Below are 26,251 nucleotides of genomic sequence, written 5' to 3'. Positions count from 1 at the left end.
AACTTCATTCAACTTCACGTTTTAAAAGTGAAAATCAACTTTTTTCTGTTTTTAAAAGAAGGAGCTCGTTTTCAAAATGGATAATTTTTGCGCCAACATTAATTTTAGGTATTACATATAATCAAAACTAGTGGAATAATAAAAATGTACTATTGGAAAGAGTTTTTAAATTTTTTTTCCATAAAAACAATTCATAAAATAATTATTGTCAATGAAATAATAAAAATGTATTATTAGAATGAATTGTTTAAATTCTTTCTATGAAAACAATTTACAATTATATTAATCGAAAATAATAGACACGTACTATTAGAATGACTTGTGAATGAATAAAAAATTAATTTTTGGTTATTTGTTTTTAAAGTGGTGGAATTTAGAATTCTGATGTTGACATCATTGCTAAGTATTACAGGTTTGATTAACATCTTAATAAAATGATAAATAATTGTGAAATAAATATGAAAATTATGATGATAAATAATTCTGAAATATAATTGTCATGAATAAGATAATAAATGAAACAATGAATGAAGTAATGAATGAAATAATGAATGAAACAATAAATAAAATAATGAATAAGGTAATGAACGATGAATAAAGCAATGAAAATTCATTATTGTAACAACTTTTCGCAAATCTTTCGTCGAAGAAACGATTAAAATACCACGATCCACTTCAACTTGAAAATATGGTAATCGTCATTACAACGAAGTCGGGCGCAAACCAAGAGTAGCACTTCGTTCTAAATTGCACAAACGAGTGGAATGCAAATCATGTGTTCCCTATATGCATCTGGAACGTGTTGCATCGTGCACAAGATTCCTAATTGATGAAAAATGACCGGCAAGGTTTCATGGAGCCTCACCGGTGTTGCACCGTTTGACAAATGACTTTTATCGTCTGCATCTGCTTTTCATTTTTACTAGATGGTTAAAACATCCCATTAAGCACGACAGTCGCGGGAAATCTTATGCAACAGATAGTTGCGGTTATTGCGGCGTGATCAGTGTGCAACACTCATCTTCGTGGTTTCGTCGAAAACCACACGGCGTCGAATAAATCGAAACACGATATCGGACCTGCAGTTCATAATGGCAGCCTGCTACTGCGGCTCGATGCAAATATGCGTCCCTTCAGGGGTCATAAGTAAACTGCGGATCTTTATGCAAAATTATTTCTGCATCGCCGTTGCGTCCAAATCACTATAACACTCGCGAGACACTTCTTTGTAACCTGAACTACTTTTATGATCACTCACTATTTTTGACGATTTGTTTTCTGGTGCATTTCTTAAATAGTTTATATTATATATAATTATATTATATAATAAATATATTAATAATAATATTACAATAATAAAAATATTATATAATTATATTGTAACTAAACTGTGGATTTTATGCATTTGAAGCAAAAATTAATAGATCAAATATGAAAGAATGAGAACATTTAAAAACTTTCAAAGAACTGTTACATTATGATCTACTTACTGAATTTATCAAGAGAGAGAGAGAGAGAGAGAGAGAGAGAGAGAGAGAGAGAGGAGAAACATATTTATATTTATTCTGCTCACTTATTACTCGCATTAATACAGGCAATTTTCATTTCGCATAAACATCCGTGTAACAAATATATATTATATATAATTATGTTTTATAAAAGATATATATATATATATATATATATATACATTATATTTTATAATTGTGTACAACATAAACTATTAAAGAAATGCACTAATAAATAAATCATCAAGAATTATGTGTCACTAAAACTCATATTTTTAATATAATTGCATACTGCATTTTGTGACACAGTCAGCCTCATGCACATTTCATTAAAGAAACATAATTTAACATCTTGGTGCAGAAAACGTTGCTAAATGATGATTGGCGTTAAATATCTGCCGGAATTTAAAACGGGATTTCTATTCTCCGCAGAGATTCGTTTCTGCAATCAAACGTTGAATATTTCAATGATTTCGTATCTGAAGAGCAATGACGTCATAAATTATTGATGTAATTATTTCGAGCTACGGCTTCGCGCGTTGGTAGACTGCGCCCTGAATAATTCGCGGGCTACCTCCGTAACGTCTCGTTTTACGCGGACATTTTCTGCTGTTGTCGTTGGCAGGAACTATTCCAGTGAATGTTTCCAGACACATATTGTCATTTGTAATTTCTGAACAATGGTCTGTTAATGTATAAATTTATCAATATAGTCGATGTATTATAATTTATCATTGTATAAGCTATTCATTTATTAATTTAGTTTGTAAATTGATAAAATTATTTGACAAGTAAGGATTGATTTAGTTGATATATTATAATTTATTAATTTATTGATTTTTGGTTGACACATTATAAAAATTAATATATAATTTATTAATGTATTAATTTAGTCAATAAATTGATAAAATATTTTCGAAGCTATTTATGGATAAAATCTATTCAAATAATAGCAAGCAAAATTTTTGTGCACCATAATTAGATGCATATTTATGTATCACAACTAAATCCTGCACGTTTATGCATTAGGATACGTGAATTCATAAAATGCAAAGTCACGCGTACTAATGAATAAGAACACGTTCCTTTCATTTTCACTAGAAAGAATTAATTAGTCAATGGCAGCATCGTTTCCCTTATTTTAATTTCCATAAAATTAACCGCGGAAATTGCAATTTGCGCAAACATTCCATTGTTAATTACTTCGTAATTTATGAAATACATTTGCCCAAATGGTATTTTCATTAGCACGAAAATGAATAATTACTTTAAACGAATAAATGTAACAGAATTTGGGGAATAATTTCCATTGTCTTTTGCAATACTGCTTCATCCAGTACTGAATCGTATACTAGTACAGCTCCCGCTGAGAGCAATGATAAAACTTTCCCGAGATCGCGCGGAGTCGGATCAGAAACGAGTTCCGGTAATTCCATTTCCGCGTGCAATTCACTTATTAATAGCGAGACGGAGTGGTTTTCGTGTTAGTTTTCCGACCGGTTGCCTTTGTCCGCATTGTTATCAGATCCAATTGTTACGTCGGTGACGTGATTCGCGAATGCTCTGTTTGCGAATGGAAATTAAACGATTCGCCGCGGGAGCGTTTGGTCATTTTTCCAACGAAATCGCAGAGCTTCCCGACGAATCGACATAGAACAATGAAACCTTTTTTAAACGAAAGCTAAAACAATAGGGAACAAGGGAAAAATGTAAAGAAAAGATAACACACAAGATTTCACCTGTGAAACATTTATCGAAGTTGACCTTTCATAGAACTCGTACTGTCAGACTCTAGAAAATTTTTGTAGGTATAATGAAAAATTTATGGTAATTCTAAAATATTTTTGTAAATATAGCGAAAAATTTGTTTCTATTAAAGAATATAAAATGTTAGAAAATTTGTAAATATTATTATTTTTATTTTCTAACAATTAATTTAAATTTTCATATGTTTACTAACGTAACTAAAAGTGGTACCTTAAAATATACGTTAACAAAAGTTTCAAAAAAAAATGATTAATCATAATATGCACACGAGGTAATATTTTTATTAAAAAAAGACCGAGTATTAGAGGCTGTACATCATAGAAGCGATGATTCTAATTAATTTCACGAAATCTCCAACTATTTTTGCATTGTTCTACGATGTTTTAGCTTGTATTTAAAAGAAGTTCCATCGTCGGATCGCAATTCTATCAAACAGGAAAAGATATTGAGAGCTCGCACGACAAAATAGCGGTCACGATCTCCCTTTTTTTTTCTTCGGAGGATCACGTTTTTCGATATAAATTGCCAGGGGATTGGCTTTAGCGTTGTTTCACACGATACAGGACGACGAGCGACCATAAGTTCCATGCCTACTGGAAATTGATTGTGAAATCACGCAGGTACCAGCCGCGGTATGATGTATGGCACACGGCGGACCGGTTTCGAAAGAAGTTTTGTGTATTCCATAAATATTTTACGACGGGGTGATGAAACGCGATTTAACTTCACGTGCCGAAACACTTAATTATTCAACTTAATTACTTTACCATTAGCGAGACACTTCAATTGTTTTTCACCGATACAGGTACTAGATTGTTTTTAAATGGAATTTAGTTTTATTGGCGAATTTAGTTTTATTGAGTACAATTTACAATGCATTCCAATATTCACGATAGCGTATTTTTGAAAGATGTTGCAATTTTTATTGAGAACACAATTTAGTGCAACTTCGCAATTTTACAACTTTAGCGGATAAAACAATTTATTGTTTTAATAGTATTTAAGATTTTATCTATGGTATTGTACAGTTTTCTTTTGTAAGATTTCTTTTGCAATTTTGTCGATTCGAATAATAACAGTGCAACAATTTTTATTTCCACAATAATTTAATGTATTAGCTAAAACAATTTAATATTTTAACTCCAGTTTATATATAATTTGTGGTGTCCCATAATTTTCTTAGCTGAAATAACTTAATGTAGCGAAACTGGCAATTGCTTCGGCACAGTATAGTGATCAATAAGTGGCTCGTAGCTTTCTCCCTTGGAAAAACACCGGTCCTATTGTACGGAATTAATTCCCGTGTTCGTATAGTTGCGACAGTTAATCGAACGGTGCGTTGCCTCTGGGATTAAAAGCCGGATAAATTATGAAAAGAAAATTATCGTGGCACTTCAGTAATTGAAAGTGGCCACTATATTTTGTGAAAGAGCGCGGTAGAGAAAAAAGAAAGCTTTTCCTTTCAGAAAGGTGTAGGTAGCTGCGAGCATTTTTGTTGCGTCTCTTGCGCGGAGCGACCTTTAAAAAAGATATTAATTATGAGGATGGATAGCGACCTGTTCTATTCTATATTAATTTCCGGCGTCGTTTGTCCTCCCATTATTCCGGGCAACAATGTTACGGTCTAGAGTGAAAGCATTACGCAAGGAGAACATTATGTTAATTACATAATTTCGATCAAAGTGATTTTGCTATCCCTCGGAGGATAATGCTGTCTCCGGCTAGTCCAGAAAATTAAATTGTAGCTTAAATGAAATCAAAGCGGAAATTAAATTATGCTTTCTAATTATTAAAAAATGAAACCGCCAACACCACGCGAAAGTCATTTTCCAAATTATTTTATCGCAATTGAATTTTCCTTTTAGGAAAAATGAAAACGCTGCTTCTGCTGTGATTGAAGTTTTTGAGAGAAATTTGCCATTTTTATTTATGCCATACAATGAATAGTAAATTATATCAGATATATATACTTGCATAGAAATGCAGAAGAAACACTCGAACGAATGGCTATGCAAATTTGACAGTGGAATTTTTCAGCGAACAGTGGTTATCGCAATTCAACTTCTCTACGAACATAGGAGAACGGTTTTCAATTTTGCGTTCCAATTGATGTTCAATCCTCTTCGAAAAGTTCAATTTACACAAGCGCCGATTCTGCTCTTTCTGTGATGAATATTTAACTATTTAAATCCGAGCTTCTCCCGCGGACAATAAGTCAGTTTATTCATATTCATCGGTATCATTGCTAGGATTGTTGTCTCCTTTTATTTGTCCCCTTTCCAATGTTGAATTACCAAACAATTATTTTAATATAAAATTACCAAATAGTTATCTTAACGTAAAATTACCAAAAAGTGTTCGTAATTACAAATTCGTTTTTCTGCGCAGTAAATAGCACCTTTACGGACTCGTTCGAAGCCGGTTACCGCGGAATGGCGAAAGTCTCAGTGATTATGTTGCAACAATTCAGGAACGCGGTGGAACCATTTGGCAATTCGCTGACGAAATCGTAGAATTTTTAACACAAGCATGCTAGAGCACAAAACTTCTTTAAAACTAAAGTAAAAGCATTATAAAACAAGGAGAATATAAACACAGCAAATAATAAAAATTTTTTACCATGAAAATTACTGTTAAACTCTTTTCTTTAAAAAGGTTCCTTTTGTCCGATAAATAATCAAACAATTTATTATGTAATATCTTTTTTTCATAGCGCTTATGAATAAATATTATACAAAAATACTAATTAAATCCTTCTTAAAGAATGTAAACTAAAAAATCCATAATGTTAATCGATTTTCCCGAATAATAGCATTTTTACCAAATTATCTGAAGAGCATTGCGATCTTTTCAGAAAAGGTCAAGTTCAATCATTACTTTCGCGGTCAGGAAGCATCCATCATCGCGTCTCTTTATTTTTCCCACGTGCTATAGCATCGCGGTTTTCATTTGAGAAAAGTTGCATCGCTCTGTCTTAATTCCGTGAAAAGTTGCACGATTTCGCAGGAGCAAATGTTCGCGCCGGGCCGCGCCGTTGTTTGTTATCACGTCGAATTCAGAACTAGTTCAAGTCTAGGGAAAAGGTGCAGCAGAGCAGCCGGAGAGCCACAGGGCCGCGAGTTCGGCAGAAAGTTAACTGCACGTGAGTCCGCAGTGCAGACTGCAGTGTCTTTATGCACGTCTGTTGTTCGGATCGTTCACCCTGTAACAAGCGGCAAACAAGAGTCGGGAGGCGCGCGTCGTTTCGGACATGCTCGGCTAAATTAAACGGGACCGGAGCTGAAAAAAAAACTAACGAACGCTTTGTCCAACAAAAATAACAAAGGAGTGCATTCTCCTACGGCCGGGGACTCGGCTACTTCAACGCCACTTTCGGACGAGAATTCTTCAATTAACGCAACCGTTTGTCCCGGGACTTGTTACGATCTCTATGACCAATTGTTTTCGGAAACAACAATCTATACGCTGATTTATTAACAACCGAATTACAAATGTTTTTACTATTAGTTTGTACATGTGTGAATTTAGCTTTTATTATAAAGTACATGAATTTAATTTTTATTAGAAAATGTACGAATTGAATAATTTTAAATAATTATATAACATTTTATTCTCAATGAAATCATATACAAAATAATCATTTTTATCAATTTCATACAAATTTAGTCTCCCTATAAATTTATTTATTTTTGTATTTTTACTTTTCTATATAAATTTTACGAATCTAATTTTTATCTTAGTTTATTTATAAATTGAATTTTTATTATAAATTTGTACATTCATTTTTCTTGCTAATTATATACAAAATTTTCTACATGATACTCTTATATTTATATATTATTCGTTAGCCAAAATTTAATGTGAAATAGAAATTTTCTGAAGCTGTTCAGTGAGACAGAATTTAAAGCGAAAGTTTCCGTGCCTAATTGTTTTAATTAGACGAAGATAGTATAAGAGTATCCTTAGATGATCTTCAGATTTACACAATTTTGTTATGAATAAATAAAATAAATGCATGCGATAAATTCATACAATAATGCATTCAGCAAATGCATAGAATAAATGCATAAAATAAATGCATAAATGATGTCTCAATTAATAACAGAAATCGAGGAACACTAAAATATGTTCTCACAGGCTTTTGACTGCATGAAATTAAATTTCCCTTTGTACATAAATTCTCATTGCAACTCGTACATTTCATTATACTCAATTTTATGAAAATGCACAGGAATTATCGTTGTTTCTATAATGCTTCAGTTGCATACGATGAGTATACAAATATACGTCATGGAGCAATGATAATCTTATCTGTTATTCAAAGTGCACAAATTTTAATACTTCCATTGAAAATTTTGTTAATTATATTAGTACATGTCAGACGTTTTAGAGCACCTTTAAACGAACTTCCTGAATTAAACTGCACTCTGGTGTACAAATTAGTGTTTCAACAGGTACGCGCATCTTATCGCATCAATTATCATTTCAGTTAAGCATAATCCTACGTTTCAGACATTTTAGAATACCGTTAGAACAACATACATAGAATTAAACTGCACCAGAAACTACAAATTGGTCAGAACTACCTAGATAGAAATTTAAATGGTTGAATAATTTCAATATTCATATTTAGATAGAATCGCTAAAATATACAATCTAGCCATACAAAATTCAAATGGAAACACAATTGCAGCAATTTAGTCGAGAACACCGAATTCTCGTTTTAAATGAACAGATTCGTATCAAGGTGCAGTTCATGTTCATAAGGTCTATAATAGAGAGTGCAAACTCGACGAGTATACAACAAGTGTGTCTATGTTTATCTAAGTTTCATTATTCCCCAAGGAGTGGCTTAATTGATTTAATATAATCGTTCGTTGCATCTGTCGCAACGAGTTCGCCGGAATAGCTCGAGAGCCACGTCGATTGATTACCGTTTGCGAAACTTTTCCGACCTATCAGCAGTTTTCATATTAGGAAAGCTGTCGACCGTTTTACCACCGCAATTTTATCATAAGCGACGAAAATTTGCTGAAACGACTGCAACTCTCCGTTCTAGGCTGTGCACAGGTCTACTTCTTGTTTATAATTACTAATGACAACCGGGATACTTTTTAGACACAGATTTTGTAAAGTGAGTAAATTCATCAGGAAAATTTTGTATTAGGATATTGTAAATTATTGTAAAGTATCGTATTACGTTCTAGTCAGTATTCTAGTTAGAACTATTGTATTACATTCTAGTCAGTACTCTAGTAAGTTATTACATTATATTCTAATCAATATTCTATTTAAGCATTACATTCAATACAGTACGATTCTAGTCAGATACTGGATGCAATACAATTGAAATTTTTGTTAGTATATTCGTACATTGCAGACATTTTAGAGCACCTTTAAATGAACTTGCTAAATTAAAATGAATAAATATATATCTACATATATATCTATACGAATATTATGGTACTTCCGGGGAATGAGGGATTCCTGGGGTCATTTGAAGTAACTTTTTCCTTAGCGAAAATGCAATCCGCGGCTTTGTTTACGAGTTATTAACGAAAAACATTGACCAATGAGAAGCGAGCTCGCCTAGCACTATACGGCCGAGCCAATCAGCGGAACTGGGCTTCGTTCACTCGATGGCTAGGCCGCCTCGCGTCAGCCGTGCTCGCCTCTCATTGGTCAGTGTTTTTCGTCAATAACTCGTAAACAAAACCGCAGATTGCATTTACGTTAAGGAAAAAGATGCTTCAAATGACATCAAGAATTATATAATATTGTATATATACACAATATTCTAGTCAGATAATGCATGCAATACAATATGACTCTAATGTTGCACCCACCCAAAGCAATGCGATTCTAGTCAGACATTTTACTGCATCCGGGACCGTACTCGATATCTTATTTATATTGTTAATAATAATCGGAATATTCTCTAAAGTCATATCTCGAGGAATGGACAATTTCACGATAAGAATCTCGCGCCATATCGTATTACATTCTAGCCGGTACTCACAGGTGACTAGAATTCCGAATTGATAGGAGATTTCGCAGTTTATTCGCGTTCCATAAGCTCCAGTCACGTTTCGCGCGCCTCCATCGATCTCAGATATTACAGAACATATTTCCAGTATCGGCGAGCTACGTTCTTGCCGTTTTTATTTCGTTTTCTCATACGATTCTGTGTACTTGCCGGAAGAGAATCAATAATCTGCTCTCTTCTTTGATTTTTCTCTTCTTCGCTATCCATCGGCCGAGAGAACCAACAGCTAACGATGCACATTCTACTATTTTTCGCTTGATTGTTCTGATCATAATCTGGAAACAATGGTACATTGATGATACACCATCGTTTTTACAAAACTGTGAGTTTCTCATGGAATACATAAAATCGAAAATAATCGAATCAATACTCTGTTATCCCTTATTTCTTTTTCTATTCAAAACAGTAGCTCACGTGTTTCATTCATTCTCGTACTATCCTAATAGCAAAGATTTGTTTATTCTTTTTATTTAGGTAATTTAAAAATGAATGAATGAAACCGAAAACAGTGATACTATTAGATTAATTTAGCAATTTGTTTATATTATTCGTAACTGATTAAAATGATTGAAGACAGGAATACATGTCTATGCAGTTCTTGCTTCTTGAAATCGATGCGCATAACTTTTATTTCGCATAAAGATCCGTAGTCTAATTATTATTATAAATTCAAGCATCGTCGTGTAAAGTATCTTCAGATACAACGAAGTATCATCATACAAAACGAAGTGTTATCTTACACGATATCTTTCATGCTACAACCTTTGAGATGAATCAGGGTCGACGAGAGTTCCGCAAACTTCGATAAGAATTACAGATTCAAACCGCGAAATGCACGATTGCCCTCATTATAGATAACCCAGATTGGGAACGCATTCTGTATTGAAACAATATTCATACCTTACGAAGCACGCCGAATGTATTTCGTATCGAAGCCATCGAAGCACACGAAAGTGCTTCCTATATTTATTCAAAGTATTGGGTTGACCTATAATTTCTTGCCGGTCTCTGTATGAGAATCAAAAATACATTTTGCCCGTAATGAAAACAAATTTTACCTGATATTCTATATACTTGCCAATGACAATAACGCGACGTAATAAGCTCGAATGACAATGGTCGATTTTGCAGCAAATGTTGCATATGTTTCCACTGCACTGCTATCATGTTTACACGAATTTGTTCATTTAAAAAATACAATCTGTATTTTCTGTCATCGTTAACATATTTCCAGCTTATCCGATGTCCGAATACTTCAGTCAGGTTTCTCTCTATCATTCGAATATGTTTCACACGAAAGCAACTCGATCCGAAGCTGTTCACTACGCTATTACTACAATATCCATTGCGCAAATTAACAAACATGTTTCACACGAAAATAACTTGAACTGAAGCTGTTCATATGCAATCTTATTCATTATACGAATTAAAAAACACTAAATTCAGCATTCTACTATAACAACTATTCTATTATCCCATTCTATTATCTATTAATAAACAATTAATCTGCCATTCTATTTAAATGATTAATATATTATCCAAAAGCTTGTGCTCTTTCAATTAGTTTGAATAACTGAAATTCCATTATTATAATAACTGCAATCTATAAAAACTAAACATTTTTAGCTGGTTTTACAGCTATAAGATGCAACGTATTTGTATCAGGTTTATTGTTGCACGACTCGTTTCTGCGAAATAATAACGGTTCGATTATCGACGGTCTGTCGACAATCGGATTATATGTATTTAATGTACCGTACTTAGTGTAGTTTCTGGAGCCGCGGTGAGTCGACGGTGTAGAAAATTGAATCGGAAGAAGAGACGCGAATTCCGTGCCCCCTTTATCGCTCATTGTCAGCGCCGATACCCTCAGCCAGCTGCTTTGTTTGCGGAGGAACGACGCCACCGCTCCTCGATCATAAGAGATTTATTTTCGGGCAAGGAACCCACGGCAAACGGGTCGCGGTACTTAATTACCCCGGATACAGGCTTTTGTGCAAATTCTATGTGTCGTGCAGGGCAACTCTTTTATCAGACGGCTCGACGCGTAATTAGAACACACCCTAAGGCCAGCCCGTTTCAAATTACACTTGTACATACGCTGGATATACGGCCCCCTGTTCCCATCGCCGAATATGGGTCCTGTTGATCTTCACCACGTAGAAGGCCACGGCAACCCCTGTCACCAGTAATTAAAAGCTATTTGCCCAGACGCTGACTTCCCGACCGCGCTCCCATTACGGTTTATTCGGCTACACGCATTGTTTCCCGGCACTCGATCTTGTTCGACGGCCTTCTTAATGCAGATAATGGGTTCCTCGATAGCCAATACGCCGAACTGCAAATATCCCGATGCCTCGCACAAAAAATTGCCGAGATCTACCGACGAAGTTGAGCTTTCAAATTCAAGAATTTTTTACACTGCAACCGTAGAAGCTATTCGAATGTTCTTTATATAGAACGATTCTGCAAACTCTTCCGAATACAATGACATATATTGTTATACCATTATAAACATTTAAACATGTTTAAATAATTTTTGAATCAACGCGTGCATCTCCGACGCATCGACTTTCTCAAATAATTAATTTTGCTGGCGAAGTTTTGAATTTCCAGCTTTAAGAATGTTTTGTACTTTAGCCGTAGAAGCTATTTGATTGCTCTTCACGTAGAACGATTCTGTAGGCTCTTCCGAATGCAACGATATACTTTGTTGTGATATTATATATGTTACCGTGAATGACCGAAATTGGAGAATGTCGACTTTCACCGGTGAATGTCAACAGATACCAAATACGTCGGTGAAAGATCGAATATTTCATTACATTGTTGTACATTCGGACCCTCTCCGGTGTGTGTCGACAATCACAGATAGGTGAATGTCAACATTTACCGGTGTAAGTCAGAAATAAGGGCATTTAGCAAATATTTCGGACATACACCAAGCGACTATGTGAATGTTGACATTCACCGGTGAAAGTCGACATTCTCCAGATTTCGGTCATTCACGGTAACATATACATCTAAACGATATTTAAACGATGTTTAAGAAAAATAAGGCTTGAAAAGCATCGCTTCCGATTTCGTACTGTTCTCTGGGCAAGTGTTTCGATACTACTCGATAGATCCATTTGTAACTGTCTCTGAACAATCGACTACACATTAGATCGCACTATTAACTACGCCGATGATACCGTGATCGATCGATCCAGGGCTGCCGCTTTTGTTTCTTTGTGCGCTTTATACTTGAGAAATTGGCTGAATGTTCTACGCTCCATTTCGCAACAGTCCGCAAAATACAAATGGTAGGATGCGATCGAATGCGACGAATGTATTCTCGATTTTCTTATTACTATCGGCCGGATATCTCGTATATTCTTCTCTCGAAAATGCTCACCCTTCGTTGTCGCATAGCGTGGAAACGTGTCGAAAATTTCCATGAGATAATTGAGTCATTTGTCTTCGAAGCCGTGCTTGGTGTTCGACTTTCATATTTTACTTTAGTATCCAAAATATGTAATACAAGTAGTGTTATAATTAGATTGCGGAGTTTTATACAAAATAAAAATTGTCTTCCCTCTTTTAATATTGTAATAAGCTGAAAATATAGTAATTGTCTAAATTAATCGTAAAAATATAAGTCAGATGAAAATAATTGTCTAAATTGAGAGTATAAGAAATATAATATTTAGTAATTTTAGTAATTATGAAATATTATATTTCTTCTTTTAATAATTGCTATAAATCGATAACAATTGAAATTCTTCTAATGTCTTTATAGCTTTGTATTTGATCTACTTATTTTTGCCATAAATGCGTAAAATCCGCAGTCTGGTAATAATAATGTTGCAAATACATACAGTAGTACATTCGCTATGGAAAAATATTATTTATTACCATCATCCAATCGAATTTAACTGTTCACTGGTATCCTAATTCGAGCCAAATTTTCTCCAGTACATTCTATGATTGATTTTAACGACTGCATTGCTGAATAATTTCAAATATAATGCTCCTTGATTTGCAACACCAAAATCGTACACCAAAAAATTGTTTCGCAAGTTATTACAAAATTTTCGAACAGATAATTACAACTTCGAACTACGTACCAAAAATTGTTCAGTGTGTGTTTACACCATTTTTCGATATGATACACTGCAAATACACTCTCTCTGATCTAGCAAGTTTTTACAGAATTTTGTTTACGAAAGATTTTGTTTAAGAAAGAACTCAACGTCACATGCCACAGTCGAAAAAGTACCATTTTAGGGTTACGCCATTTTCGGAACTAACATTTGGCTTATCAACGAGCTTAATGTCCGAAAATCTTCATCATCGTCAAGAAAACTTATCTACTTACTGGTTGACATCAGACACAGGTATAAGCTACTCATGGGAAATACACTTTATGAGAAGCAATGAATCACGTTTCACAATTAAGCAACGAATCATATTTCACAATGTGTTAAGGGTTCTTAGAACGCGATTCTCGGCTGAGAACAATGATCACGATACCAGTGTTGTTCATAAAAGATTGCGTCACTTTATATTTCAAAGATACGACTACGATTCCTCGTTGCAAGCACGCGTGATGGGTCCAGTCACGCAACTATAGTGAACGGTGGTCAGGAATCGCAAGCTCGTTCCGTTGACTGTTGACTGTTACTGGTTTTTCATGGGTATCCTTACTTGTTCGAACGAGATTCTCGGCGACACTGAGACGACACCGACTATCCAGTTACCACGATTTAATAAATTAGATTCGTATACATTCAATTTTAATTTAATGGTTTAATAAATTGAAGGCTGAGATTTTTCTCTAAATAATGGCTACAGGAAAAATATTGTTACTCGGGTATTTTTCAAATTTTCTATATAAAGAAATTACCACAAGTTACACAATATACACACTTTTAGACAATATACTTAAAAATTAAGTGCACTGACTATTCAAATTTGGATACGAAAGTAGAAGTCGTAGAAATTCAACAGACTTTCTGTTCCTTTAAATAACGGTCATAAGAAGAACGATATTGCTCAGCCATTTTACAAGATTTTTCCACCAAAAAATAACTACAGGTTACACACTGCACGCACTTCTGCTCATTTAAAAATGAAAAACATTGTCTCCGGAAATTCGAATCCAAAAATAATTAAAGATGAAAGAAGTCGAACGAGAAGTCTCTTAAATCACGACAACAAGAAAATCGCTATCACTCAGCCATTTTCCAAGATATCTCAAACCAAAAAATTGCTACAAGTTGCACGATGCACACACATTTAGATATCATAGTCGTTTAAAAATCGTCAGCAGTCGTTCCTTCAGAAAACATCCCTGAAGATCACGTTTCGCTGAGATCGTTACCGAGGCTTTAGCAACTTCGACCAGGGCCGATTGAGGGAGTTCGGAAGCGGTTTTGCGGGAAGCCGTGTCGCGGCTGGCTAATAAATAAATAAACGAGAGAAATCCCAGGCTGAAATTGAACCGTGTAAAGCCACACTCGGATGAACTTTGTAATTATTCGACGATGCGGTAAACGCACTGTGAATGCGGCTGCTAACCACGCGACTGCGTCGCAGAAATTCAAGGGTGCCCTACTGTCACAGTGGCCGGCAATATAATTTTCTATCGACCAGAAGGAGAACCCGACGATATGTACTTAGCAAGGACTATCCTTGCTGCTGCACGCATCGGCATCACGACACGCCAGCGACCGAAGGCGGAACGCCGTGTACAGGGATTAACCCGTCGCATTTCCAGGCCAATTAAAATTGAAACGTATTCAATTGTAGCGGTGATTTTACGGTTAAAATGCTCGCTATTACCTTCACGGTTAATTGTGACTGCGGTGGAATTAATATTCCGGTCCCTTCGACTGTGTAATTGCGCGGCTCGATGCGAAACTTACGGTGTTGGTATACGCGGCGTAGTTCTCTAGAAAATTAATTGTATTTCGTTCGGGCGCAATCTCGCCGAGGATTTATTTTTAATTGCGTTGTTTGCGGGAGAAATGTGCCGCATCGATTTTCTAGCGTAGAAAATGTCTTTTTCGAATTATAAAAGTAACATCATACAGGATATCCCAAAATTATGGTACTTCCGGGAAATATGGGGTTCCTGAGATCATTTGGAGTAACTTTTTCCTTAGCGAAATTGCGATCCGCGGCTTCGTTTACCAGTTATTAACGAAAAACAGTAACCAATGAGAGGCGAGCTCAGCTAGCACAAGGTGGCCGAGCCAACGAACGGTGGAAGCCCAGTTCAGCTGATTGGCTGATTAGGCGAGCTCGTTTCTTATTGGTCAGTGTTTTTCGTTAATAACTCGTAAACAATATCACAGATTGCATTTTCGTTAAGGAAAAAGTTACTTCAAATTACTTCAGGAACCCCTCATTTCCCGGAAATACTATAATTTTTGGACACCCTGTACAATAAATTCCTACCAATTTACCATTAGCTTGTAAACAAAAATGGACAATCTGGGAAATGGAGATACGATTATTCGAGTCTCGCGGCACATTTTTATAATTGCCGATTGTCGACGATGCGCAAGACTCGAATAATCGTATCTTCTCTTCCCAAATTGTCCATTTTTGTTTACAAGCTGAATGAAAATTAGGACGAATTTACTGTACTCTGACATGTTTAATCTTTCTTGTTAGCTTAGAGTACAAGAGAAAATTTAACTGTGCTAGGAAAATATTTAACTATGCCGGTTGCGAAAGTTTGAATCTGTTTGAACAATGTTCGAATAGAAGAGCTTGCTCGACCGCAGCAATTGTTTCATTTGTCTTGAGAACGGGGGGTCCAAATTTTTCCTAAGCAAATGGTCAAACAATGCTGTAGCATCAATATTGTGTTTCATTATTGAGAAAATAAAGGAAAATTAACGCAAACCAGCTACAGCATAAACGTTGTAATTAAAAGGTTTTTGTGCATTTTGGACTGTTTCATATCGAACGAGATTTGGTGTTGCGATTGATACAGAGGATGTTGAATATGTATGCGCTACCTGATGCTTCTGCATCGATGCCTGAGGAAACAGCCAATACGAGCTTGCTTAGGGTTTTGTTTAGGGTTAGCTTGGCATGAAGCCACTCTCGAAGCCTACAACAGCGGGGCTCACGAAAATTCGAGAGAGAGAGAGAGAGAGAGAGAGAGAACTGTAACTCCTTGCGAGAGAAAAACAAGTAATAAACGGAATCGTCTTCGTTTGCCAAAAAGCTAACTGAGAACTTTATCGCACGTTAATTAAAATTTAATCATCGAAAGTCTCTTTTAGCTGGAGCAAACTGGCAACGTACTAGATTGCCTTGCATTGTGCAATTCTTTGAACAGTCACCAAAATGTACAGTACTGAAAATATTGCATCGTTGTTAAATTAATGTGGTGTACAGAATATTCATAGCAACATGATTCATTATTTGAGTCATTAAATGAATCATGTGTAATTGTTCACCATAATATGACTTTAATGTATCTTAATTAATATATATAATAATATATAATAATAATAATAATAATAATATATAATAATTCATAAAACTGACTCATATGCCACTTTTCATCATAATATGATTCATAAAAGTGACTCATATGGCACTGTTCATCATAATATGATTCATCAAAATGACTCATACGTTATTGTTCATCATAATATGATTTATAAAATGGCTCAGATGTAATTGTTCACCACAACACGATTCATAAACTAACTAACGCCTAATTTATTTTAGACGAGTCAAAGTTTCGACTCCAATGCAGTCAATACTCGTTTTACAACATCTTTTAATATACATCTTAATAAATTCTCCAGAAAGAAGATTCACTAGAGATAAACTTTTCAACATCGACCACCGTTACAACAGAAACATTCGTCGCATTATGTTGTTTTCGATAACTTCCTCGTCAATAATTAAAGCAGCTGCGGCATAAATCAGTGGACAACGATAATCGAACTACCAATTATAGCTTTTTTAAACTCCATCACGCAATATCGCGTTAATAACGAATGCAATTTCCGTAACAATGAGAACTCGACTGATGCAATATTTCCAATATCAGCCGCGTCAACACGCGGTGCACGTTAACAATGAGTTATTCGCGTTAACGAACGGCGCGCAACGATTTCACGTGCACGTGAATATCGACGAATGGCAATACCATAAATAAATAAGTACGAATTACGGGAAGAAAGAGCGAGTTTACCGTAACGATTGAACAAACACTTTCTCCGTGACCCGCATGTTGCCGGTGGCTCGAGCAATTAGTCCAAGGGATTACATGCATTTAATTAAGGATCTCATTTGTACAGCTTAGTAACATTAGGCCGCAACGAATAAAATTGAACGTTTCACTGCGGCAGTAACTGCGAACCTATATCCCCGCGCAATTTGTAAATGTACCGAAGGCCGTGCGCTATGCAGACACGCGCGATTGTAATGGCGGCCATTGTACGACAACGGAACACAGGAAACCATGTATATTTTGATTGAAAGTGCATTTCAAATAATTCGACCGAGTCATCTGTATTCTGTGGATTGTAACCGCGGTTGCGAAATTTCGCGAAATTCGAATTCGGCATTCTCCAAACGATAAATCATTTATGACGCAATTACCACTTCGGCTACCCTTCTGTCGTTAATTACCGTTGCTTCTGCGCGAAACTATAATATCCTCGACTCTCAAATTGCATGTACTATTTTACTGCAATTAATATTTTACCTTTGATTTGTTTTCGGGTATAATGAACTCTATATTTATCGAATAGGATGTATTGAATATTTTTATCCTTATGTTTCGTTTATTTTTTAATTATTTGTATTGAAATATCTTCATTCTTTTATTTTGTTAATTTTCTTATTTTGTACATTTTCATCGAAATATTGTTACTCTTTTATTTTGCTTATTTTTGAATACAAAAATTTAATACGTTTTACTCGACAAATATAAACTACAATATTGTTGACTCTCAAACTGCATCTACTATTCCGCTGTAATTTAATATTTTACTGCATCGATTGATTACAGTTTTAGAGAACTAAATTCTACAAAATTCTCACGGGATAGTAAAAATATCGAAGAACAATATTAAGAATATGACATATTAAAGTCTTTCATTGACAAATAAACGAAATGAAATTTAAACCAAGTTTATCACGTGTTAGTCGATAAATATAATGTTAACTATGCCCGAGAACAAGCCAGAGGCACAATAATTGGTTGTCCGGCAGTAATCGGCTTCGCTACCCTAATTATCTTCGTATGACCGATCTCGTGATCGTGCTCGCAGAAAATGTCCACGATTTCGCTCGAGAAGGCTTTCAGTGTTTTAATCGATGGAAATAGACCATTGAGATAAACAGAGTAAAAGAGAGAAAAAAAATGCAGAACCACGAACAGCGGTGTGCGGGCACAGAGACCGTTCTTCGTTCCACGATCGATATAACCTTCTTAGTATCGTGATGTGCGCATCGGATGGAGCTATCAGGGGAAGGAAATAATGCGACGTCGAAGATGCATTCGCTATGTTTTCGTTTGCTGCGAAAACGATTTGCCATTTTAACAGATCTGACCCACCAAGATAGCAGGTTGAATGACCAGAGTCTTAAACTTGCTGTTGTACACCCTGCGTTTATCCTCACAAGTAGCTGTTTTTCTTTATAAAATTAGTGAACTAAGGATTTTATGGTATTTGCATAGATTACGGTATTATGGAGTTACGACGTATGAAACGGATGTGATGATTAAAAGAATTTAGGAGGATCGCGATACATTGGCATCGATTTATTAAAGTGATTCATGCTAGTAACACGTATTTGTGTGGTTCCAATGCAGTCTTAATGCAGATAATATTTCGATGCGCGTACGATGTATAACTTTCATGTTGCACACGAGATCTTAAATGCAGACAATCGATGCGGAAAATTTATAGGAACAATTCATGGAGACAATCGATGCGAAAAATTTGTACGAACAACTTGCGAGGGGAACACATGCGAACAATTAATGATGAAAATTGATAATGGAAATTGCTATCGAAAATTGATGAATAAAATTGATGCAGACAATTGATGCGAAAAATTGATGGCAGCCAGAGATAAATAAAATGGAGGCGGACAAATCGATGCAGACAATGGAAATTGATGCAGAAAGTGTATGCAAACAATTGATGAAGAAAATTGTTGCGAACAAATGATAAATGAAATTGATGTAGAAAATTGATGCAGCAAATTGCTGTGAATGTCGTCGTAGAAAGTCGCTGGAGAAAATGGATGCAGAAAATTTGTATACTCCTCGAAGATCCGCAATCTCGCTGCGGACAATTCCCAGTGTCAAGATACGAACTCCGACAATAAACAAACAGTTACAAAACGTTCCCGAAACTTTCGAAATCGATTTCGCAAGAAGAGTCACGGGCTGCCACATTAAACGGTTTCCGATACGCTTCCTAACTCACCAAATCAATCAGAACTTTGCCCAATAACGCGGAAACAATGAATACGAGCCCGACCATCTGCGCCTCGGTATTCCTATCAATAGCAAACATCACGACACTATACGTTCACCGAAAAATTCCGTCTAATACATGCGTTTCGAATTTAGAACATCGACGGGTCGGTTCTACGGCGGACGATTTTTCTCCTAAACATCTCATTGGCCCGTTTCATTCTCGCGTCTCCGAAAGTCGGCCACTCCGCAATGGCATTCTTGAAATTGCCAGGGTAGATTGTCATCCCAGCTTGATGCTCCCTTCAGATTTCGTGGCTGCGATCGACCGTTCAAGAGGGTCTGTGCATTTCACCGTCCGAACGCAGGGTGGTGTAAAACGCGATTCTAGCTGGCCAAAATGATTATTGTCATTGTAATTCCCTACGCAAATGTTTGTGTTTCACACATGTATTTTTATACATATTTCATACATATATTTATTTATATACATATTTATATTTATATAAATTTTATAGGTATATTATAATTGTATATTTATATATCTGCGTATACTGTTTAGATGTAATAAAGAATATAATTAAAAATAATGCTGGAAGTAGTAAAGAATTCGAATCCAGAAACTCAATGAAATTAAGATCACTTCATACGTGTTTCTATTCATATAAACTAATTTTAATGTTCATTACACTACATGCAGCGTTATGTATTTTATGTATATTATAATTATACATTTATAATTTTAGTTTAGAGTAATATTACTTTTCATGAAATATCTGCATTACTTACGTGTTTTATGCGTATTACAATTATATATACAATAGGTATGAATAACAACAAAATATAAGAAACAGACAGATACCTTCAGCATGTGAGAAATATAACAATAAAAACGATTTCGTTCAGCTAGAATCGTGTTTTAGACCACCGTGTAAAGTTTCTGGTCTCGTTCGCATCCTTATTTCCCGAGGAAGAATTTTCCTCTCTCAGATCGTAACACGATCGTTCTAACATCCTCGAATGTCCTCCAGGATTCATATACGCCGCGTCAATTTTTTGACTGCGAGCTTTAGAGTGATGCTGATAGTCGCTGGCACGGTTTACGCGGAAACGCAACATCGCAGTTTCCGATCCCAGCCCTTCGGTCAATTGCTTATCTGACTGCGAGCTCGTTCCCGATGAGAAACGACTGCCATAACTTGTTACTTTTGTCCTGCCGCAGCTGCAGCAGCGCTGGCCGCAGTATCAGGCTAGCTTTGGGGATGAACATGGATTTTTCGAAACCGAGGAAGTTCATTCATTGGCGAAAAAGGGTTAATTTCGAACAGATTGTAGATTAGATCTGATTCGCGGTTAATTAATCCTCGATTGTGCCTTTTATGCCAGTTGGAACGAATTTGTAGCGCTTTCTAGAAAGTTGCTCATCTTGTTCGTTTATCGTTCGGGAATAATGTGAGCTGTTTCGTTTTGTTATTGTTTTATTATGCTACAGCTTTCTATTCTTAATAACGGAATTCAGCGGAGTAGACGAACTTCATTAAACTTTTGTCATAAAGCACAATCTACATAAATAAAATTGATAAGATCAAACCTTCACAATCTACATCAGTAAAATTGATGAGACTAACTTTCTGTCACAATTTACGCATGTAAAGCTGACGTGTCCATCCTGTCGCAGTGTACACAAATAAAATTTTTATGACTAAATTTCTGTCACGATGTACGCAGATTAAATTGTTGCAACTGAATTTTTGTCATAATGTACGCAAATGAAATTGCTGTGACTAAATTCCTATCACAATGAGCACAAATAGAATGATCGTGACTACATTTTTATTACAATATAGACAAACGAAATGGTCGTGGCTAAATTTCTGTCGCAATCTATCTACATCAACAAAATGTGTACGACCAATATTTCTACCACAATCTACGCCAATGAAACTGATGTAACCAAACTTCCCTCGCAGCAACATCCACGTAAAATATACAACATCTAAAATGATGAAATCATTGAATGAAGAAAAAATAGAAAGAAATACTATACGAAAGTTGATCGGAAACCGACGTCACCCCCGAACACGTCAGTCGCCAACGGTACTAAAAAAAACATTTTTACCGTTTCTTGTGACAACGTGTCACGTCGCTGCGACGGACGTTACCACGGCGCCCATGGGACCTCTGCGTAAACCGACGTGAAACGACGTCTATGCACGTTGATATCGATCGACACGGCTTTTACGGAGTCTGACATAACATGGCAGGCAAAACAAAAAAAAACACCCGGGTGAAAATATCGCGAGATAGAATCGGCCGGTTCGTTTCAAACGAATCTGATCGGGACTCGTATTAGGGATTATCGGATCAGAGAGAGAGAGAGAGAGAGAGAAAGAGAGAGAGAGAGAAAAGAGAGAAAGAAGGAGAGAAAGAAGGAGAGAGAGAATGAGAGAGAGAATGAGAGAGAAGAAGAGAGAGAGAGAGAAAGAGAGAGAGAGAAAAGAGAGGAAGAAGGAGAGAAAGAAGGAGAGAGAGAATGAGAGAGAGAATGAGAGAGAAGAAGAGAGAGAGAGACGGTACAAAAGGTCGTGACATCCCGCGAATATGGGTCGACCGTAAATAAATAGCGCTATTCGATCTCGCGAAATTCCTTATTCGACGAACACACGCGTTTTACTGGACCGGGATCATATGCGAAATTGGGACTATCCGAAATTGCGATCGATGTAGTAATTCTCGTTCCGGTCGGCGGCTACGAAACTGCGGATTTTATGATTTTCTGGTGTCGGCAGTTGTCGATTGACCGACGCTCGTCAATGTTTCGCGGCACGTTCAATTCTTGATTGTCTAATTTACCTTTGATGTGTTTTTTTATTGTCTTCGAAATTACTTGGCACTGACTCTGGGGAAATTTTGCGTTTCTCGGGCTGCCCTAATTTTCCGTACTACGTGTGATCATTTAGTAAAGCGTGTATTACGTGAAATGTGGATTAGCAACCACTTAGTTGCGTCGATCCATTTTCAAGATCAATATTGTATGCGTTTTATCGACCGCACCGGGTGCAGTTTCTGGAAATTATGACACTCTTCAAATGAACTAATTACGTTTCCAATGATCTGTAGAATATGGATCTTATGCGTTTATGACGATGTAAAAAGTAAAAGAATTTTAAAGCATCGACATAGCATAACATTTGCAGCTAGGACTGAAATTCAATACAGAATTAATTTTTAAAAGAAAGTGTCGTATCTATTAGATCGGTAACTTCTTCTTTCCACAATCTATAGAGACACACTTCTCATTTATTTTTAATTTATTTATAATATATCTATTCTCATCTATATAATATTCGTTCCGTTTCGTAGAGATAGAAAGATCAATCTTATTTCTTTAAATCGTAAAAACTGGAAGACAGTAGATCGAAGCGATGTTTGCATAAACGAAGCACGATTTCGATCGTTTACGTTTCGTCGGTTGATATTGGAAGGCTAATTTTGTGATTTTCTTGTACGAAAAGATGACAACCATGGCTTTCTCGTTTGCGGTGTTCCATTATCAGATATTGCCAAGAAAGGATTAGAATGTCGCACGAAAGATGAGACACTTTGCAAAGAAGTTATCCAGCCTGTGTAGAGCATAGCATTAGCATATTTTGCTGCGCGAAGTTTGGACGCGTTCTATGCATACCTGAACGTGGCTAATCTTCTCAAACTGGGAAATATCCCTTCAGTGAACGATGCAATTCGTTCATTGCTAATCTTCCACACTCGGGACTTTCGCACGCAGCGTAGTATTCATTTTTTAAAAGTTAATCACGCTTTTCGCACTGTTTGCATCTTCGAGTTCGAGTCCGAGAAATCAAGATTCTTGCTTATTCAAATCACGGTTTTTGTGTGCACGCTTCTCGAATCCACAGGTGTGCATATTACATCATTCCTCATTATCCAACAGGTATGCATTATAACGAGATTTTAAATAGAATTTTGAAGATCTAATTAATTTCTTTGCCGTGGCAAAGATGCATTCTATGAGATCTCCTACTTTACTGAAGACTTCTGTGGCTTCCAAAGTAAACAGAGATTTTGAAACTGAAAGGTACAAGTGTCTAAATCGAGATTGATACGTTATATAATAAGAGATTAAGAATTCGATAAACTTCGTTAAACATAAAATAAAATTTTGTACAGAATTTGAAAAATTTAATTGATCTCTGTACCGTTTATGGTAAACATGAATTTATGATGTTCACTGCTTTACAGAAGGTTTCTGTAATTTCTAAAAGAAAAACACAGAGATAGGAAACTGAGAGGTACAAGTATCTCAATAAAAATTGATGTTATAAGAGATCAAGAATACGATGGACTTCGTTAAACGTGAAATCGAATTCTGATCTCAGTAAAGTAGAACAGGATATTTTGAAACTGCACAGAATATTCCGGCAGACCTAACGACCGCAATGCCGGCGATTCGTTGGGAAAATATTCCTCCTGGACGCGGCTTAGGCCCGGAAGCCTCAACAAACAATACCAAACAAATCCGAGTCGCGAGTGCCTCGAGTCCTCAACCCCGTATCGCATAATTTTTCATTTCTACTCTCAACAGACCAATATGCATCAACAAGTCCACAAGAACCAGTGCACATTTGTAGAACTGCATCAGACTGTCCACATAAACAGAAAGGATTTCTGCGTTCTGCACTCTTCAAATTAAATGCAACAGATCCCTGCACTACAGTGCAAATTGATTTTCATTTTGCTCGGCTTCATTATCCAGTAAATAAATTATCCGTGCATTGCTATTGTTACAAATTGAACTTCTGTATTTTTTAAATCGCTCAGAGAAATCTAGATTTTGCATTAGGATCTTTTCGATTAGGTTACTTTGCATTCGGATTTTTTGGATTAGAATCTTTTGCATTAGGATTTTTTGCATCAGGAACTTTTTCATTAGGATCTTTTCGATTAGGTTACTTTGCATTAGGATCTTTTGCATTAGGAACTTTTACATTAGGATCTTTTGCTTTAGGACCTTCTGCATTAGGACCTTTTGCATTGGGATCTTGCATAAATACACTGATATGACTGCAGATCTTTGCGCAAAACAAAAATTGTTTGCATCAACTACAAAATGCGCAAATACCTTTTACCATTTCTCCTTATCTGGCGTTCTTAAATCCTCCAATTTCTCTGCCGTTTTAAACGTCTACTCACTTTCCCCACGAATGCACAAAATCCGGTCTTTCCACGCAACCATTCTTCGCCACAATTATTAACACATGGACTGCCACACACGCGTATAGACACAACTCTCTACTCTCTACCGCAATTAGTTCGTATCGCAACACCAATAGCAAAAACCGAATTGCATCAAGATTTACGGAATCGAAAAGAATTGGCGAAATAAACACCGTGATGAAGCAATCACTGCGATGACGTAATCACTGCGATGTAGTAATCACCTCGATGAAACGTAACTCCACAGTTTCGATCTCTAACCAATTTACCCGGACTTTATCGGATTCTCCGGCTGGCAATCTGGCAATCAACGTGTCAAAATATATTTAATTAGAGTCACTGCACGAGATCGTCTACGAATTAAGAATAATTGAAATGACAGACTGATGTTGCGAGACAAGATGTTGAGAAAGAAATCACGCAGTAGCCTATTTACCATAACCATTTTAACCAGACGTAAATGATGTGTAGAATATATTCTCACTAATTTTCCTTCAGCTTGTAAACAAAAATAGTTATTTAGCTACTTAGGGAAAAGAGAATATTCGTATCTCCTCTTCCCAAATTATCCATTTTTGTGCGCAATCTAAGCGCAAATTAGGGAGAAATTATTGTAAATTCTCCCCAATTTTCCTTGAGCTTGTAAACAAAAATAGACAATTTGGGAAGAGGAGATACGATTATTCTAGCCTTGTGTCTTGTTTTTGTAATTATTGACTATAAAGCGTAGCTTGCCTTTCACATGGACAGAAGATTGAAATGTGAAATGAATTTTTTGCACCCATCATTTAACGTAAAAAATGACTGCAAATTTTCATGGAAAACCAAAATTCTGTGCAAAATAGAGGAACTGAACATTCGAGCTCTCCACTGAATAATTCGAATACCTTGATAATTAGACTGCGGATCTCTATGCACAATAAAAGTTTCTTTTGCATAGACAGTTGCCAGATATACATTTAATTTTTTCTTTAATAATTTCAACGAGTTAACGGCAGCACGTCGACACTCTTCAATTATTTTCATTTGTTCATTGTTTTAAATTGCTCCAACTCGTTTTTATCACAAATGCATAAAATCCGTAATCTACAAATGTATCTTATGCACACAACAATATTTCTAAACGATTTTACTATTCCTCATTTAATGTATTTCTGTCACAAATTGCATAAAATGCGCATTCTGGAAACAAAACGCATGCATACAACAGTAGCGTTAGACGATTTTATTGTTCCGCATTTGATCAAC

The 26,251-nt window shown here is 35.9% G+C and overlaps 1 protein-coding gene across 8 annotated transcripts in view; it reads right to left on the bottom strand.

Moving 5' to 3' along the window:
* jus (EB domain-containing julius seizure protein) overlaps positions 1 to 26,251 on the bottom strand; it is a 60,021-nt gene that overhangs the window by 31,229 nt on the left and 2,541 nt on the right. The window contains exon 1 of one of the 8 annotated variants that reach the window (XM_033470629.2): positions 24,909 to 25,132. The exons of 6 other annotated variants lie outside the window; for them this stretch is intronic. In XM_033470629.2, the coding sequence (XP_033326520.1) occupies positions 24,909 to 24,918 (10 nt within the window). In that variant the 5' untranslated portion in view covers positions 24,919 to 25,132. Of the gene's footprint in view, positions 1 to 13,681; positions 13,927 to 24,908; positions 25,133 to 26,251 lie in introns of those variants that run through there. One more of the 8 variants, XM_076518743.1, reaches the window with a different exon arrangement.

The sequence above is a fragment of the Megalopta genalis genome, chromosome 2 (assembly GCF_051020955.1).
Source record: "Megalopta genalis isolate 19385.01 chromosome 2, iyMegGena1_principal, whole genome shotgun sequence".
Classification (NCBI taxonomy): Eukaryota; Metazoa; Arthropoda; class Insecta; order Hymenoptera; family Halictidae; genus Megalopta; species Megalopta genalis.
The sequence above is the reverse complement of the archived record's forward strand: the minus strand, read 5'-3'. Positions and strand labels throughout refer to the sequence as shown.